Source organism: Hirundo rustica, chromosome 7, assembly GCF_015227805.2.
Source record: "Hirundo rustica isolate bHirRus1 chromosome 7, bHirRus1.pri.v3, whole genome shotgun sequence".
NCBI classification, from domain to species: domain Eukaryota; kingdom Metazoa; phylum Chordata; class Aves; order Passeriformes; family Hirundinidae; genus Hirundo; species Hirundo rustica.
In genome coordinates this window covers 20,738,771-20,757,792 of record NC_053456.1, presented here as the reverse complement: position 1 = coordinate 20,757,792, position 19,022 = coordinate 20,738,771, and the positions used below count along the sequence as shown (strand labels likewise).

General features: G+C 44.7%; 1 protein-coding gene across 1 annotated transcript in view; it reads right to left on the bottom strand.

Moving 5' to 3' along the window:
* Positions 1–4,620: 4,620 nt before the first annotated feature.
* The window catches only part of MAP3K20 (mitogen-activated protein kinase kinase kinase 20), a 91,211-nt gene continuing 76,809 nt past the window's right edge, over positions 4,621–19,022 (bottom strand). The window contains 5 exon segments of the mRNA XM_040068870.2: positions 4,621–6,896; positions 6,898–7,346; positions 11,644–11,794; positions 12,828–12,902; positions 14,445–14,561. Of these exon segments, the coding sequence (XP_039924804.2) occupies positions 6,666–6,896; positions 6,898–7,346; positions 11,644–11,794; positions 12,828–12,902; positions 14,445–14,561 (1,023 nt within the window). The 3' untranslated portion in view covers positions 4,621–6,665.

Sequence of the window (19,022 nt, the reverse complement as noted above, 5' to 3'; positions counted from 1 at the left end):
GAAAGGAAGAGTTTGTATTCTCATGGGCACAGAGTACCCGTAGCACAATGCAATAACACATATCTCGGCTCCATAGAAAAGAATAAGATTGCAGCCACTAATGACAGTAATTAAAAATTTCTGTGAGAGCTGTCCAATCACCTCTTCATCTGAGCAAATTACAGTGCGTTATTGAAACCATTAGTGCAATAAAATGAAGCTAAAAAACATTTTGCATTAAAATAATCAGACATTGATTTATGGTGTAAATTGTAAATCGGTAACCTATAACACAGGCTAATTGTTTTTCTCTCTCCTGTAAGGTGTGTTTCTTGAAAAGATCTGATCAAGCATATCTGTTTTTTAACATGTCACCCTCCAGTGGTTCACACTACTACACAAGACATAATAAGGTATATAATCAGGTAACCTGCTATCGATTGCAATCCAGAAAGGACACACTTGTTCTTACACAGAAGCAGGAGGATAGCCACTTCTGGAGATTTAATTACAGCTAGATCTCTACATGTTTGCTGGACGTGAATTTTTATTGAGTACCTTTTTAATGTAAATACTTTAACAATATGCTCTGATAGGCAGAATCAGATTTTGTAAAAGAAATGTAAGTTTAAATATTTAACATGTACAATCAGTTTCTAGTAAGACCAACTGTACCAGCTCCATGAAATACCTCCACAATGCAATTAGTATCTTTTCCCTTTTTCTCTCTCCAAGGGGAAATAGATTTTCTCCTTTTAATTTAACAGGTTTGTATCTCCTTCTGTTTTGCTTTGATTTTTTTGTTAGTAAAGGCTGGGTGCCAATGCATCCTGCATGTTGAATTGAAAGTGGTCATGTCTGATCCTATCCGATACCTTGTTTCTTTGACACAAGCTGGCAAGACCACAAAAACTGAAAGAATAAGAGAAGGAAAACCAAAAGAGTAATACAAATCGGTGCCAGAAAAAGTGCAGTTTATACTACATCCATCAGAATGTCTGAAATGTGGCCATTTTTGATAGAAACCTTAATGGTTATTCCAAATGTAAGTCATAGCAGATCATTCGGAGCCCAGAGCATTATGATGAACGTTATGGGAGCATAATTACAGTGCTCATTTGATTACCCTGTAGCCATTCCACAAAATGCACGGCAAAAAATGTTGATCGAAAGTAGCTGGTTTTGATATGCAGTAGCCACTTCTAAAAGCACAAGATCCCAGCCCTTTCATTGCTGGGCTTTGATTTTTATTTCCCTTTGAAAACACAAATTACATTTAGTCACATCATAAAGAAATCATTACAAAATGTTCTGCAAATGTATAGCTGTGGGAAACAGAAGGCTGTCAGGAAATAACCAAAACGCTTACTGTAGTCTGGTTTTTTCTCCCTTTTATATGAGTTTTGCCACTGCCTTTTTGCGAGTGCTGGTTCACATTGCCTCCACCAGCCTTCAGCAAGATGCGGTTGCTGGGAGAGGAAGGGAGTGGGAGGAGAGGTGATGGCATAACCTCCACCCCAGGGATCCCTCTCCCCAGGCAGCTCTCTCAGGAGGGAGGAAGCGAGGGGAACGAGTAGAAAGCCTCCCTCAGGGCTCGCTAGTGCCTGCCAGAGGTTCCCAGGGCACATCTCAAGTTTTCAATCCCTTGGGTTTTTTCACAGCGTGAGGGAAATGCCCTCTCTGCTGCAGGGAGCCCTCACCCTGCTTGCTAAGGCAGGAAAAGGAATGCGTGTGTTGAGCCCCAGGTACACCGAGGCACGGCACAGTGCCCGTGTCTGCACCGGGCAGCAGCTGCCAGAGCCCCGGGAGGTGGCCAGGAGGAGGGGCTGTGGCTGTGGGGAGCGTGGGTGGTGCTGCAGTGGTGCTGCAGTGGTGCTGCAGTGGTGCTGCAGTGGTGCTGCAGTGGGGCTGCAGTGGTGCTGCAGTGGGGCTGCAGTGGGGCTGCAGTGGTGCTGCAGTGGGGCTGCAGTGGGGCTGCAGGGGAGGGCTGCATGCTGTACCCCCAGCTCGCCTTTCTGCCAGGAGGCCACTGCCTGCCATTGCTCTGCCCTCGGAGCTGTTCATCTCAAATGCCCTGTTTTTACATTCACTCCAGCGTGATCTTGGCAGACCCTTATTAGTGTTATTGCCTTAATAGACTTCTCCTCTCTAACCTCTAAATTTTTGCAACAAACTGGCTTGAACTGCTAAGCGTGGCAAGTCATTAGATAAGAATATTATGTAAAAAAAACCTTCTATGGTGGACACATATGCAGAAAATAATTCTGTCAGATGTAATTTTCAGAGGCAGCACAGCTATTTGATTCCATTTAGTGACACGAGATGCCAGGAGGTCTTTCAGTTTGGGGTTTTTCCAGTTACATAAGCCACTGCCCGTCTTTCCCAGCCTAAAGTAATAATAATAATTATTATTATTATTACTATGTCAAAGTGCATTCTCTAGCACAATCAAAAAAATCAATTGCATATATTTGCTGTACAGTCCAATGTTCTTGGCAGCAAGTCTGCAAGTTATAGGAAGTCTTAAAATACATGGGGTTTGATCCTGAGCAGCATCTGTGAGCTAGAGAGCAGGACAGAGGTGAGGGGTGCCATGGCTGGGGGCTGTTGTTCTTAGTGGAGCAGCCTCTGCTCCTTAAATCAGCTCAAGTTGCCAGATTCTGGTCAGCATGCTGTCATACATGGCTATCTGATAGAAAATAATCTGTGGGAGCAGATAAGATAGAGCAAAACTGCAGTAGTCAGTTATTTCTTTAAAAAGTAAACCCTGTCCAGAATCACCCGTCCCCATTTCACAGCAGGAAAGCAGGCTCTCATGGGGCATTGGCTCAGTCGTGGCAGAGCTGGGGGGAGGCACAAATGGGCACTCTCCCCTCCCAGCTGAACAGGGACTTGCCCTGGCTGTATGTAAACAAAAGCAGCCTGTGTTTGCAGGCCTGGGCAATGTTTTTGCTCCAGGGAGTCTCACATTCATGTGCTGCCCTGCTTAGGAGCAGGGTTCCACAGGGGCTTGAACTGCCAGCTGGTTCACAGCACAGCAGCACATCTGTGACCTGCAAGACACAGGGAACAAGTGCCTGGAGAGTGCAGCACCACGCAGAGCTGCTGGTCTGGCTGTCACTCCCTCTATGTCATCTCTGACAGCCAGTCCTGATGGCAGTGGCAGGTACCCCACTGCTGCTGGGGAAACCTATGTTCTTAGGAAGCCAGTATACAACAGGGTCAGACCCAACTCTGGGCCACTGAGCTGAAGAATGATCGCTAATCTCAGTGGTAAGTGACTGCTCTCCATCCTCCTTTTTTTTTTTTTTTAGCCATCCTCAGGTATAAGGGAAAGACCAAAAAAAAAAAAAAAAATTTGAACCGCATGCCTTGTTGGCAGAAAAAGAAGTCTTTTTGCTCATGATGTGAAGACATCAGCTGTGGAGGTACAGCCAGTAAAATTTCAGAAAACCAAGGATCATAATGCTTAGGTTAACCTGCTCTTCCTGTCCGAACTGAGCACTGCTTTCTCCCTCACAACCCACTGACAGGGTCAAGAACCAATTGCCGGGAAAAGATGCTGCTGTTCGCCCCGAAACATTCCTGCTGATGTCTGGCATCCAGAGAGAGCGGGGCAGCTCTTGTGATTCCCACAAGATCCAGAGTAAACTGTTGCTGAATGAACAGAATGACTCTGTGTAAGCTCTGACAGCAAGCCTCACATTAAAAAAAAAAAAAAAAAAAAGGCATCTGATTTTGTAAACATTCTCTCACTTGGATGCAAATACTCACACTCAATTTGGACGTCCAGTTCTGGATCTGCCTTCATGAGCTCTTTGCTATTTTTCATCATCCATTCCAGCAGGAAACTCAGAGCTCGCTTCTTATACTTCAGAGCATTTTAAACCCTGGAAGAGGAAAATGCAGGTACCTTTTGGGGATTAAGAAAACATCAACATCCAAGCATGGAGAATATGGAGCCTAAGAGAAAGAAAAGCCAAGAAACCAAGAGGCACCTCTACAGCAGTGGTATTTTGTGCCACTTGCAGAGTCAGCCACGGAGGGAGGGTATAGCAGCTGCAGCACTGCCAAGTGTGTGGATGGAGGGCAGTGTGTCCAGCTCCTGGCATGCAAATCCAGACATTTTAGTACTTAAATATGGTTGCCTTGAACAGACTTTTAAGAAAACCATAAGTGAACATAACATGGTTCTTTCCAAAGAGCATTTCCTGAGGCATAGTTGCCCAAAACAGTCTGATTTTACACATTACTGTGCACGGTCTTCTAGCTACATGTTAATAAAACATGAAAAAAAAAAAAAAAGGCTCAGCTTTGTAAAGTACTGGGGGTGTGTGTGAAAATGTAAGCACATTTTTTTTTTATAATGAATTATCACCAAGACAGGGAGTAGCCATATTAAAAGTGATAAAAACAAGATGGAAAGCTAAATCTTGCTCTTTTTTTTTTTTTTTTTTTTTTTTTTTTTTTTTTTTTTTTAACAAGTTCACTCACTGTTGCTTTAACCAGCAATGCTGGGTACAGCAAAAGGATTTCTAATCAGTCACTAATGCATGATTGTTTAATTTTAATGGGCATGATCAATACCATCCGCTCCTTCTTTAAATGCTAATGAACACTTTAATACAACAGATGTGGACAAACAGTATATTGCAGATTAAAATTAGGCAGAGCATAAAATAGCTTACAAACAGCAGAGGAATCCTGCTAGACAACTTGACAAACAACCACAGACAGCTGATAAATCTTGAATTGCCACCACCAGCCCACAATGTCTCAGACTCGTACAACTACACCACCATCCTGATCAACCTAGAAGAGAAAGGTGCCTTTCCAAACTCTTGCAATTTCTTTCTTAGGATTTATGGAGGCCCAACTGTGATTCCTGAGATGCACATCTAAATTTTAATAATGCAAGCACATTCCTAGCGACTACTCTCAGGCACAGTTAATATTAGTTGGTATCTTCCAGCCCATTTTGGCCATGGCAAAAAATGTCAGGAAAGGATCCCCAGCTTAGACAGAATCCTAGTCCCCTGCTAAGTTGTGACAGAGAAACATCCAGCCCTAGATTGTCCATGTCCCCCAAATTAGTTGTCAGGCTCAGTAAACCAGGCCCAGAAACTGAATTACTAACTAGCTTTCAGCCAGTGTGAAGCCACAAGAAAATGGCAAACTTTGTTACCGCAGGGCATCACATGAAGCTGAATTCGCTTCAAGGTAAAGCTCCTATTTTTTATGCTCTTAACTGCTGTCCGAGGAAAAGGCACTTGAGTGACAGAGGTCCAATTCCTGACACCCGGTGTCATTTGTGTCTTGCTCCGTTGGTTTTGGAGGACCCTGTCCTGAATTCATGAAATATGAGTCCCAGTTCACTCTGGTAGGTGTTGGAAACTCACCCCAGGACTCAGCCCTCGCTGGGGCTGGTGGCGATCAAAGGAGAGTTGCACGTACCCAGAGGGGTGGCCTTTGTGCGGAGCAGGGAATTTACATGTCCTTTAGAACATTCAGTGACAGGGCTATGGTGATAGCCCCTCACCCCGAGCGGGTGACATGCCAGCAGCTCAGCTGGCATCGCTCACGGAGCTGTGCCAGCAGGTACCACCTGGGATGGGTGGGCTGCAGCACCCTGCTCAAAGCCATCTCTAATTTACAGATCCTTGGCTTTCAGAGGGTACCCTGCATTGCTTTGGGTTCAGCTCCCTTTATCTGTTTCTTCCTTTTTTTCTCTCTTGCATCGTGTGAAACCCAAACTTTTTTTTTCTCCTTTTTAATTGTGTGAAATCAACTTGGAGTGAAAAGGCCATGAAGAAACTTTCTGACGCCAACTGAGTCTAAGCTGTGTCTTTGTTCTCAGCAGAGCTAAAGACCACATTAATCAGAAACTTTGCTGACCTTGTCTTTACTACCTGAATACTGAAAGACAAAAGTGACACAGTCTGGCCACATTTAAAAATTCAATTAAAAAATACCAGCTGCACAAGGATAAATATTATCATAGACCTCAGTGGGGCTAGTTGTAACTATGATAAAGACAATGCCTTCTTCTCACTCTATTTTAATTCTTTTCCCTCAAAAGAATAAAGCCTAGTTTTTGATTCTCCTGATTAAGACAACTGTGTACGTGACAGAGTGTGCTCAGTGATGTTGGATAGCTAATGTTGGGGCTTTTAATAAGGAACAAAGTAAGAAATTCCTGACAAGGGATGGCAAGCTGAAAGTAGAGAAGTGAAGCTACTAAAGTGGACCTGAAGAAAAATGTCCTTCTGTCCCTTTTTTCAGACTATGCTGGGCTCTTCCTACAGCCCTGGCAGAAGCAGGCTAGAGAAGGGGTGAGAAGACCCTGCTCAGAGCTGGATTCAGCATCTAGAGGCAAAGGGAGGAGAGGAGAGAGAGGTAACAGCACAACTCTCCTAAGGATGAAGCAGAGAGCCTTTCTTTGTGGCACCTGGCTGTGCCTCACGGACTTTATTTTTGACATATTAAGCAAGTGAGTGGATATCCAGTCAACTGAGAACACGAGCAGCCAAACAGAGGGGAGAAAACCAGATTAAATCCCTTGGTGCTGACAGTGACAGGAGAGGCCGCAGCCAGGTGGGTACCGGCTTCGGTGAAGCAAATTAAATAGGAGCAGGCGTATCTTCTCTAAGATCGAACGTTCAGTTAAATAAAGGGCAAAATTCCTCTCAGAACATCCTCCGGCCCCGCCAGCTGCCCCTGGCTCTCTCCTTTCCCGGCTTGCCGGCGGCCTGCCTGTGGGGTTTCCTCGAGTGCTGCACCTTTATCCACCCGCCCTCGCTGGCTCTGCTCTCCCCTTCGCCCCTCCTGGGCTGGCTGTCACCCTGCGGGGGCATGCCGGGGATGGCCGTGGGCTGCGGAGGGGCGCGGGGGTACCTGCGGTGCTGGGAAGCCGGGGGGGGCCGCTGGCAAAGGAGTCCTGCTGGGTCTCCCCGAGTGCCGAGGGGGCCCCGGGGAGCCGGTCCCGCTGCGCCGCCCGTCCGAGGAGCTGCGGGAGGGAGCGCTGTGTGAGGCGCTTCTGCCTTTGCCGGCGGACCTGTCCCTCTCTGAAGGGGTGTCAGAGGCCGTGCTGGAGGCGCTGCTGCCTTTTGAGTTCAAGTGCAGATTCGAAAGGTTTCTCATCAAACTGTGTGACAGGGGAGAGGAATTCCTCGAGTGGCCGATGGATGTGAACTGGTGACTGACGGGAGCGCGTGTCCTCCTGACGGCAGCGGCGTAGGAGTCCTGGCTGCGAAGGTAGGGCAGGTAGTGCGTGACCGTGGTCGGGCTGTGGGGGTGGCCGTGCTGGAGAGAAATGGCTTTTGCTATCTGGTGCATGCGCAGGGTCTGCATCCACTGACTGTCAGTGCCTGGCAAGGAAATGGAAACGGAGTCAGCTTTCTGTGGATCCATGGAAAACCGCTCTCAGATTTACCCAAGGTGTGAGGTGAGGTACCAGGGTTTCTCTCGGAAGAACCTCAAGCCACCCTTCCCCTCCCAGCCTTGCAGCAAATAGTCCTAGACTTGAGTATGTTCGATGTTATGGTTGAACGTAATGCTGGGCTTTTAAAACAGCAAGCGATACCTATATTTCTGATGTCACTACAGACTGTGGAGCTTAGGCTAGAAGACAGAGCCATCCACTTGGCTGTTCAGGCCGGTTCCCACTCCCAAGTGCCTCCTGGTCTTTTGAACCCAGCCTGGTTTCAAACATGCCCTGTGATTCTCTTGGCAACCTCAGCAGATTTCTCCACAGCTTTCATTACCAAAGAGCCTGGAGACCCCCAGAGCTGGCACAGAGTCACCCCAAGGTACCAGGACTGCTGCAGCACTGCATTCCAGCTGCATCTCTCCCATCTGGCACAGTCGTGCTGTTCGCAGCCCAGCACAGAGAGGAAGCAGTGCAGAGCCAGTGCAAATCCCAGCTGCGGCAGCCACGTTCACCTCCTCTGGCTCCGATTTCTTTTCAAACTGCTACATCCCATAAACACCAGAGATACTTCAGTTGTTGTTGCTACTACAAATTCAGAATTCAATCCACTTTGCATCCAGCTTCATGCAGAAAACTGACTCTGTATGTGGAAAAGCCAGTGAGGCATTAGGCTTCAGCCAGGCTGGCTCAGACAGTGCTTAACTGTGAGCAACTCAGGGTATTACAGTTCCCTCCACACCTACTGTCACAGCCCTGGGGTCATAACAAAAGTTGTAGCTTTCAGAGATCACACTGAAGTGGTTTTGAAAGTCAGGCCTGTGGTTTCCATGAAAGCCTTTAGCAAATACAATAGCTGTAAATTTTCCATTTGAACTGCAAAGGCTGCCTGGTTTGCTACTTTGTGGGTAGAACAGAGAACAGGAATTCCTCTTATCTGAGGCCACAGCTCTGGCCAAAGACCCATGGGGAGCAGCTAAAATAATTTTGTTCTAGAGAGATTTGAATGATTTGTCCTTAAAGATTGCTAATATCATTCCAACAGGAAAGCGTAACCCTCACTGCCTCTCACTGGAACACTTCATTGACGTTGGGGAGTTTTGTGGGAGCTGGATAGCAGCCCTGTCCTCATTAGGATTGCTCCTGTTAAAATGTAATGGATGATCTCTTCCACTCCTCTTTTCCCCAGACTTTATTTGAATCCAAAGAGATTTAAATCACTTCAACTTATTGTCAAGTATGTCAAAAGGAACCTGTCTTCCCTGTCATAGTGCGTGTGACACTGACACAGCAGATAGCTCCACCTGCACTTAGAGGTGAACCTTCTTTCACAGAAAGACAGATGGGAATTGCCTCCTCTACTTCTTAACTTCCTTGAAAGTCACGGTTTCAAAAGAAACATGCATGCCAAAATGTACTTGCCAGGCACTGTTGCCTCTGCCATTCCCCTGTGCCCTCCTACCAAGGCTGTGGATGTAAATCACAGACCTCATAAACCTGGACACAGCAGGCTCAGGACTCCAGTTTGGCTCTTCATTCGTTATCGACACTCAGGCGGCCATCACATGTGCTGTGGGGCCAGTGCTGATCTCCCTGAACTAGGGGCTCTCTTCAGACTGTTCAGTCCTTGCTCCTTTCAGCCAACAGCAGTTGCCAGCCCAGGATCCAGCTGCCCAGCGAGGATCCCGGTGTGCCCTGTGGGGCTGCCTCTCAGGGGCTGAGGGGCTTCTCCCTCACATGGTCTCTGAGCCATCAACTCAGTACACTCTGTACACTGTACCTGCTCTCTGTGGTAGACCTTCACTGCTGGTTATTTTAGCCTGTTGGACAGGTATCACCCTTACCTTCGTGCTTGGATTTGGTGGTCTTTTAAACCTGGGATAGGTGGTCTGGTAAAGAAGACAGGCCAGAAGGTTTGCTAGAGCTGAGGCACAGCTTTCGTGCTGGCTGGTAACCCGCCTCCTTTGAACTGTGCCTGTTCAATTGGCTGCTGACAAAACATTAGTGCTTCCATGTAACTCCTCCAGTGTGCCAAAGGGACAGACAAGCTCTCCCACCACTCACTGAAAAAAAAGCAACCATTTTGGCTTACAGCAGCTGAGCCAACCTGTGAAGATACACACCACTCTTGGTATGGCTGCAGGGCTCATCACCCCAAAACCAGGGTAACCTCTATCTGCAAAGCTAATCTGGAGTAAAGATGTGTTTTTTAGGACGTGCTCTAGGTTTTGCTTGTGTTACAAAATATAATTATGTTGCAAATGGATCACAGTTGCTTAGGAATAAGCTCAACCATGTTGGATGTGTCTGTAGTCCAAACCCAGCACCTCTCAGTTCACGGGGCCATTCTTCTACAGTTGTCAGTAGTGTACAAAATTGAGAAATTCCTCCCCTGCTCACTAGTATCTTGTTCCCAGGTCCTGTGTTGCCCCTCAGGTGTCCCAACCCAAACATTTCTGCAGTCCTACTGTGAACTCAAAGAGAAAAACAGCTTGGCTAACAAACACCTTTACAAAAACAACAGCAAATCTTAAAGGCAGAACTGTGCTAGAGTCAACTGAGACAAGTGCGAATCTGCCAGCAGCACAAATTATTAGGAAATGAAAACGGCATTGTAGAGCCCACTGCATTATTAAACGTATCTCACTGAACAAATCAAGCCCCAGAAGGCATAACAAACACCATTCCAGAAGTCAAAGAGTGGTGAGCCAGGGCTGGCTCAATTGGCAAGCTGAGCCCATCTCAGCCCATCTTCTGAGAAGAAGAATGCAGTGGGAAGACTTCTACAATTCCTCAGAGCAGAGCAGGATGTCAGGAGCATTTGTGTCTGCCAGGCTGGCAGTTTTGTACTTGTCAAAACAGTGTATCATCCACAGGGGACTTTTTGCCACCCCACATGCAGCTTCTGAGGGCACAGCCTCAGTATGTGTGTCCCCCTGCAAGAGCACTGGCCAGAACAAGAGCACACACACATCTTTAACAGGAGCTGCCCTGTATCCAAGCACAACAACTGCGTGCTGGGTGGAGAAGGGTGGGAGGGAAGAGCTGGCTGAAACACTCCAGTTGAATTTGAGCTTATCACAATGGACTGCTTCCAGCCTGCTTCCTCTAGGAGCACACAGGGCATCCTCCTTACCCTTCAGACAGGTAACAGGCAGCTCTGCCAGGGGGAAGAATGGATCTGATGGCCACCAATGTAAGCAAGTTAACCAGAGCCATCAAGACTGGAGGCAGCCTGGGCTGCAATGGTCATGCATCGGTACAGTTTGCAGTCCTGAGGGACATGGGTCAGGTGAAGTTAGGCTCATGAATTTTAGGAAAACAGAATTCCAGCTCCTCAAGGACATAATGAACAGGATCCCCTGGGGACAAGGGAGTGTAATAGAGCTGACAGATCTTTAAGGAACTCTTCCACAGAGTGCAAGAACTCTCCAGGAGCAAGATATTGGGCAAAGAAGGCGAGAGAGTGGTGTGTGTGAGTAGGGAACTGCTGGTCAAAGTAAGGGGAAAGAAGCAAATCCACAGGAAGTGGAAACAAGGACAGGTAGCCTGGGAAGAGAATAGACATGAAGTTTGGTTGTATAGGGATGTAGTGAGGAAGGAGAAAACAGCTGGAACTGAACCTGGCAAGGGATGCAAAGAACAAGGAGAAGGGTTTCAGCTGTGTTAACAAAATAAGCTCAAAGAAGGTGCACCCCCTGATAAACAGCACTGGAAAGCTGATAGCTACAGATGGGGAGAAGACTTTGTCTCAGTCCTCAGTGTCAGCCTCTCTTCCCACACCTATCAAGTCAATGGACAGCAGAATGAAGACTAGGGGAGCAAAATGCTTCCTGATCTTAACGTCAGTGGACAAGAGAAGAGCTAGAGATGTCATTTATCAGGACTTCTGTAAAGACTTTAATATGATGCCCCCCAACATGCTTCTCTCTACACTGGACAGAGATGGGTTTGATGGGTAGACTGTTAGGTGGGTCAGGAATTGTTTGCATGGTTTCATCCAGAGGTCAATGGCTCAGAGTCCTGGTGTACATCAGTGACAAGTGGTGTCCCTCAGGGGTCCATACTGGGACCAGTTATTTATTATCTTCACTGATACACGGGGATTGAGCGCACCCTCAGCACATCCGCAGGTGACACCAAGCTGAGTGGGGTGGCTGATGTGCATGGACTTTTTGCAGTTCTCCCCATATATACCCTGCCCATGTCAGCAGTAAAGTTCACATGTGTTGACTTACCTGAGTCAGATCTGCTCCGTGAATTCCCCTCCGAATTGGGGAGCGAGGTCTGTATCAAGAGCTGTACTGCCTCAACCTCGTCCTGCGCTTTCACCTTGCTCCAGCAGATAGCTTGGATGTGCCTCGTGCTTTTGGGAGCTCTAACATCACTCTGCTCAGGAGGGACACAACAAGCATGAGGATGTAACAACACACAACACAGAACACACTAAGCTCCCCTACGAGGGAACTTCCACTAGTGCCTGGGCGGCAGCAGTTCTTTCAATATACAGCCTGCTTTGCAAAACCACTTAGCTAGTTCTCAAATATTTTTAGACTCTAGATAATTTTGGCTGGTACTTGTGACTATGCTAAAAATGTGGTAGTGAATAACTGCTTCAATTCTTGTACCCTGTGAAGGAAAGATCTGAAGGCCTTTGTCTACAAACATAAAAATACCTTTTACTAGTTCTATTAATGAGCATCAAATGTGCATTGCTTTCTGCTAAAAGAGGTAGGACTAAGGTATTTTTGCAGGGGGACCCCCAACAAAATTTTCCTGGAGTATCCTTCAGTTTGCTGTTAAGGACGTATGGCTCGTGTGAGAAACTTCAGCCTGAAAGAAAACTACTTCTTCACCTTTGAGACAAGCAAGCAAGGTCCAGGATTTCCCCATCGCTCCATCACTGCCTGAATGCTTGTTCAGGACAGAGCTGGAATCTCATTTATTAACCTTCTTCTGACAGACAGAATTAGTCTTTATAAAATCAGTATTGTAAGTAACTGCAAACTCTTTTTACAAAGCCAATTTCTATCATATCAAATTGTATTCTGGGTTTTATTTTATCTTACTCTTGATTTCTCATTTCCTTTCTTCTCCTGTTGCTCCTCTGCTCTCCTAATTAGCACATCATTGAAAAGATAAAAACCAGCCTCTTTAGATAATGCAAACAACACTGACCATTACACTTGAAGTGAGAGGAGCTTTCATCCTTGAGAAGAAGAGCCCATCCCAGGCAGCAGTCTGGGGCCATTGTCTCTGTAAACTTAATTCAGCTTTTGCTCTGAAGTTTATATTTTACAACTAATTACAGGCTGCTGAGAGCATGATTATAGGATATGACAAAGCCAGAGGATGTTATTTCCACACCTCCTGTGTAGGTTTTGTCTTAGATCAACTATTTTATTTGTTTCTTAGTGCTTACCTCATACGTAACAACACATTCTACAGACTGGTGCTCTTCTATGCCCACAATCCATTTCTCCATTACAAACGGTGGCTGGAAAAAACATGGTGGGAGTTTTCTAAGGTGCTCTTCATCTCCCGACTTGTTTCTAAATCACCCAAAAGGGATTTACAACATTTGCCTCTTTTCATTCATTCCTATATTGTTAACATCAATACTTTTCTTAAAATTTTATGAGACAAAGCAATATATTTTTGAAATATTAACTTCCTGGTTTATGAAAGGAAATTGAGAAGAGATTTCCGTACACAACGCACAGCAGATGAGACAACGTGGAATGTTTTCGGTGGGGCATAAACCTTTTTTCAATTTTGTGTGTATACACTTTTGCTTCTGCTAGATTTACAGAGGAAAGCAAGAACAAATATCTAGAGATTCTCAGAGATATTCCTTGACAAATATAAAAATGTTGAAGTATGTGAAAAGTTAATGTTACCGTATTTAGTTGTTACTTTATTTAACTTTATGCCTTTTTCGAAGGAAAAATTAAAATATCCAAGATTAAAATTAGACAGAAAACTAATGATAATAATAACAACAGTCATAATAGCAATAACAACAACAACAAAAAATCACAAGCGTTGTTCCAGAAATCACTAACTATAAAAATCGTATTAGCGTAAATTAAATATTAGAATCTTTTTTGGCAAATACACCTATATCACATTTTCCTGAAAATTCTGACTCTTGACAATCTGCTTTTCAATTTTTTCTTTAGAAAAAATGACCAAAAATTTCCCCTCCCAGTTTTGCCCCAAAAATTCACAGTTAAAAGCACTCAAGAGCTTGGGAGTTTATACTAGTGCACATTAGAGCAGCATTCTAACTGGAAATCAAGCTGTATGTTTTTTCAGTTAGAAATTTCTTTTGTTAGCTATTATCAAGTGGAACAAATGAATAAAAACAATTAAAATAATAGCTAAAAAAATGCCCTCTGCATCAACAGAACTTCTGTTCCTTAGGGAAAAGCAGTCTAAATGCTTACTGGTAAATATTTACAAGCAGGTTGTGACACAGGGTAAAATGATCAGTGACAATGAATTGCAGATGTTCAGTGCTGTACTGTCTGGGATGGGTTTCAGTCTTTGCAATCCACTGGTGCATGAAGAGAGAGTTTTAGAACCAGGTAAAAGTCATAAAACTATTAAAAAAAAAACCAAACAAAACACACCCACACAAAAATGAAAGAGAGAAAAAAATCCAAAAAACCTCCTAGACAAATCACATGAAGTTTCTGGAACATTTATATTGGTTTCTTCCCTTGAAAAATAAAGCAGTTTTTGGAACATTCTTTTATTAAAAGGGGTAATAAATTCAGAGATAAAACATGGAATTAAAACAAGAAAATATAAATTAGTTCCTTCTCTTATTTGTCTATTGTTAACATTATTGTCAGCTTAAAGGAGAACCAAAATACCTAACTCCTATTTTGATACAATTCCATTTAAAATGTGCATTTTATTTAAAAGCTGTCAAGAGATTGAGCTTCTGCAAGCACAAAAGTCGACTGCTGTGGTATTTTAATGTCTTTGTTTGAGATCTGTGAATTCGTGAAAGCTTTAAGGCTGTAAATACCTTTGTCATCTTTAGAATCTCTGCATCAGGTAGGTTAGTGTTGAATGTCACATCTTTTATGTAGGTTATTGCAATTTCATCCCCATCCATCTCCATGTACATTTTCCATTTACAATCCTATGAATAATAAAGAAAAAGAATGCCGGATTGTTAGAATACAAATAGGAAAAAAACCCCAACAACAAAGCCCAAAATGAAACAACACTGAAAGCCGAAACAACCCAAAATCTAATCCTCAATATATGAAGGAAAAAAATAACCCAGAGAGAAAGTTGAGGGCCACATACATATTTTAGGATTTGCAGGTTTGCAGTACAGTGTTGATAATGGAAAACACTCAGCCTTCTTGTTCCCTCTTCTCCCAGCTCACCCTGCCAGGCAGCTGCCACCTTGACAGGTGTGGTGTCTTCTGGGATGTGGTGTCCCTCAACGGCCTCACCTGGCCAGACAGCCTGGAGCACGTGGCCTGGGAGCTCTGCACACCCCAGGACAGCAGAGGGACAGGGCAGCAGTGGGAGCCGTCCCTTGGGGTCACCGTCAGTGCGGGCAGCCAGCCACAAGGACATCGTCCTGGTGAACCCAGGAATAAAATATATATGTGCACTACAAGTGAATGTTGCACAAAGTCTGTGCAACACCTTCAAGACAATCACTCAAATAACGAGCAAAAGGATGAGCTTGTTATTACAGCTCAGTTATTTGAGATACTAGAGCCCAGTGAGTCACTGAGCACTCAACTACTGCTTGCCTCCTTGCATTGTTAATTGTAATGAAGCTCAGCTAAGAAAACAGTCACAGTGAGACTAATAAACCACAGCAATAAAAGGTATCCTTAAACAATCCCCTGAGTTCAACAGGGGGCCAACATCCCACACTTTGCACAGGTGTGAGCCTGCAGAAAGTGACAGCTGGCAGCACCCTGCAGACATCCCGCATGGACTGAGTGCTGGAGCTGGGGTTCGTGTCTGTGGCCAGGGAGGCTCCCACTGGGGACCAGAGACTGCCTGGCCATGCTGCAAACCAGCCAACATTTGCTGGTCTGCCCAGCAGGCGCTTTGGGGACGAGATACTGTGCAGTGCACTGAGCTCCTCCAAAAATCAGACCCCTGAAAGACCACTCTGCCAGGGAAGCTGAGTGTCCACCTCCATACAGGAAGGAGGGAATCTTCCCTTTGCAAAGACAGGAGCTCCTCCAGATATGCTAGGGGTTCAGGGATCTGTGTCTGCCACGTGCCACCTGTTAGGCAGGCATGGGCTCCGTGCTTGCAGGAGGCAGTCTTCACCTTGGTTTCGCTCAGAAAATGCAAAAACTTTCAGTGGGGACACAGAGGGTCGCTTAGGGCCACGGGTTTGGGTAAGCAGTTATTTGCACAGACAAACATACAGCAGCCTAAAAAGTATCTGTTTGCACAGGTGATTATCTGTGGTGTTAGCACGTGCATCTCTCATAAGTGTAACATAGGAGCTCAGCTCTCAGAAGGCTCAAAGCTTTCCATCATGCATTGAATTGGCAATTCCAAATTAAAAGAAAACTGAAATATAATAATTTCTGAACTGCAACAAGAAATTATGTTTATGACAGCATTTGGCCCTGTGTGTCCATCTGCCCCCTTTGAAAGCTTCCACATTTTACAAGCAGAGAGGGCATGTGAGTTCGTTTTCGCACTGTCCTGGTGCAAGTTTGAGTGATGGGAACTGCAGTTCAGTGGTCAGGGCACCAACCAAGATTCAGAGGCACCAAATGCAGTTTCCAGTTCTGCTATTGGTTTCCTGTGCAGCCTGATCAGGTGCTGGTCACCCTGTGCCTCCATTTCCTAATCACAGGCTGCATCCCTCTGCACGTCTCTTTTCCGTCCTGTTTTTTACATTTGTGAGCTGACCCAGGGTAACGCCTGTCCCGTCCCAGGCAGGTTCAGCACTGTGCACCGGCCCTGACATCGGCTGAGGAGGGCACGGGCTTTGAAACAGAACGGCACCAGCAAAGCGAATTGTCTCTGACTCCTCCTCAGCTCTTGGACTGTGCTCCTCTCCCTGCCCAATGTTCTTGTTGCCAGACTCTTTTGCAGGAGATTCATGCTACTGCAAATCAAACCTGAGGTTAGAGACAAGACGTTTGATGACATTTTTAAGTTTTACAAAAACACCTGAGCCAAGAAAAGAAAAAAATATGGACGTGAAGTACTATTCTCCAGTTAGTTCAGCACATCTCCTGCCATCTCTGAGTAATACCAGTGCCAATACCAGAGCTAGAGCTGCACCTTCTGCTGGGGCTCCCGTGCCCTCCTGACTCAGGATTTTGTGCTGTCCACTCACATTTCCCTGCAGACTAGATCTGACAAAGATGATCTCATTTTAATAAACAAAATAAATCAACCAGCCACCTCCAGAGAAAAGCTCAGGGGGTGGGCACTGCCACTGCCCGTCCCCTTGCCAGATCCGCTGCACAGGCAGGATCCCTCTCCATGCGGTCGTGGATCAGATTGCCCCACGCAGGGGTGGATGCCTGAGGCTTGCACAGACACTGCCTTCCCCAGCTTTCAACTGCACCTTCAGAGAAACACTCTCCTGTCCCTCAAATCCAGTCCCCAAACCTTTGGTCCTCTTTGGAACCCCCTCCAGCCACACTGTGCAGATACCAAGAGGGCAAGATATCATACTAGGATACCCACTCTGGTCCCTCAAAAATACACGTCTCATTTTATTTGGAAAGGTTTTCATTTTGTGTTATTAGTAAATCATTACTGGAAAGGGGAAAGAGAGAATGAGAGAGAGAGAGAGAAGGAGAAGATAAGGAAAGCAAGGGGCAAGAAAGGAAAAGGGACATTGGGAGAAAGAAAAAAGATATTAAAAAGGAGGGAGGGAAGGGAGGGAAGGAAGGGAAGGGAAGGAAGGGAAGGAAGAAAGGGAAGGAAGAAGAAAAGGCAGCAGATAGGTGATTTTAGAATCAAAGCACTTACCAAATATCTAAGATAAGTAGGTGGTTACTTGTCTTACAAACCTAGTAACTATTTTGTTCAACCACACAGTAAATAATGCAAGATTTGTGTGCCACAGAAAGAAAGGGACGTATTTCCCTGTTTTCAGTGGAGTCCCAGGTTCTTATAACAGGAGATGCTCATCCATTTAAGCAAAAATTTGGCTAGAGAAACCAAGCATATGAATTTCAATTCTTTGATGAATAGTAGCCATATGACTTCTCAGCTCAAAACGACATTTAGTGCCAGCCATATGTGGGAAAATAATTTGGAAATGGCTTGTTCAAAGTGTCTGGTTGATAGATATGCTTGCATAAGTCCTTCAAAGAGACTTCCCTGGACATCTTGTCATTCAAGCATTAAAATACTTCCCAATATCGACCTGCTTGATTTCGATCTAAATAAAAAAATTCAGCTTTTTGTTTTAAAAAATTACCTAGTTTCAGAACTGAAATGCACAACCTGCAAAGCTTTGTGCAAAAACATTTCCAAATACCACTTTGACAAAGTCAATAAATCAACAACATCTGAAAATTATTGTAGAAAAAAGCAAATCACGTGTATTTGAGCTGCTTTTCTCAGCTTTGAAACAGAAAGTAAGAACACTTTAAAAATTAAGTCTCCAGCTTTCTGTAGTGACAATACTCCTTTAACCCCATATGTGTTTAAGTCTGCAAAAAAAAAAAAAAAACAAACTGAAAAGGAAATGAAAAAGATCAGGCAAGGCTCTAAACAGCAAACACATATCCTGCAACAAGAGCTTAAAACCTTTGCTAGGGAGGCACTTCATTTTTCAAGGGGGCCCAAATTGAGGATTCATTTTAAAATCAGTGGTTGCAGTAAACTTTTTTGGTTTTCTAGAGATTGAAAAAAAACTGGAAATGGCATTGTAGCAGATAACTGGATATTAGAAGAAAATTAAGATGTAGCACAAGATGAAACAAGTAAGAAAAAAATGTTGGCCATGCTGATACTAAAAGTAGTAGCATGTGGATGATTTAGGTCCCCAGAAGCTCCTTTACATTCTTAGCTATTATCTATCTCAGCTGCTGAAACCTGCTGTTTTAAAGGCATTAGACTTGAACATCTAGTGACAGCACTTGGCTTATTTATCATTATGTATCACCCTGCTACACTATATTTTATTATACTGGATTTAAAGGAAGATAACACAATTATGGTTAATTTGCTTCTCTTCTTTATATGTATAGTGTCATGACCCACCACAGCTTTGTCCCATGAGATATTTTTAACCAAAAAGAAATCCACAAGAAACTCTCCCTAAAAATTCCATTAATAACCTCTTGTAGCATGTATAGGTTGCAGGGTCTGGAACTAAGAATGTTTTAATCTCTTCAGCAAAACAATGTCTCATAATGATGTACAGGACTATTGCTGCACTGATGAAGAATCATACATAATTCAGCACCTTTCACTTGGCACCACTGTGATATCCTCATTAGCAGTGGCTCACAGTGGCTGTCAGATGGTGTCCATGCGAATGCAGGCATTATATTGTCTTTGAGATGTGCAGCTGCTTCCATGACACTGCCAGTATATAAAAACATGACGCCAGTTTGTTTTATTTAGTGCTAAACCTTCC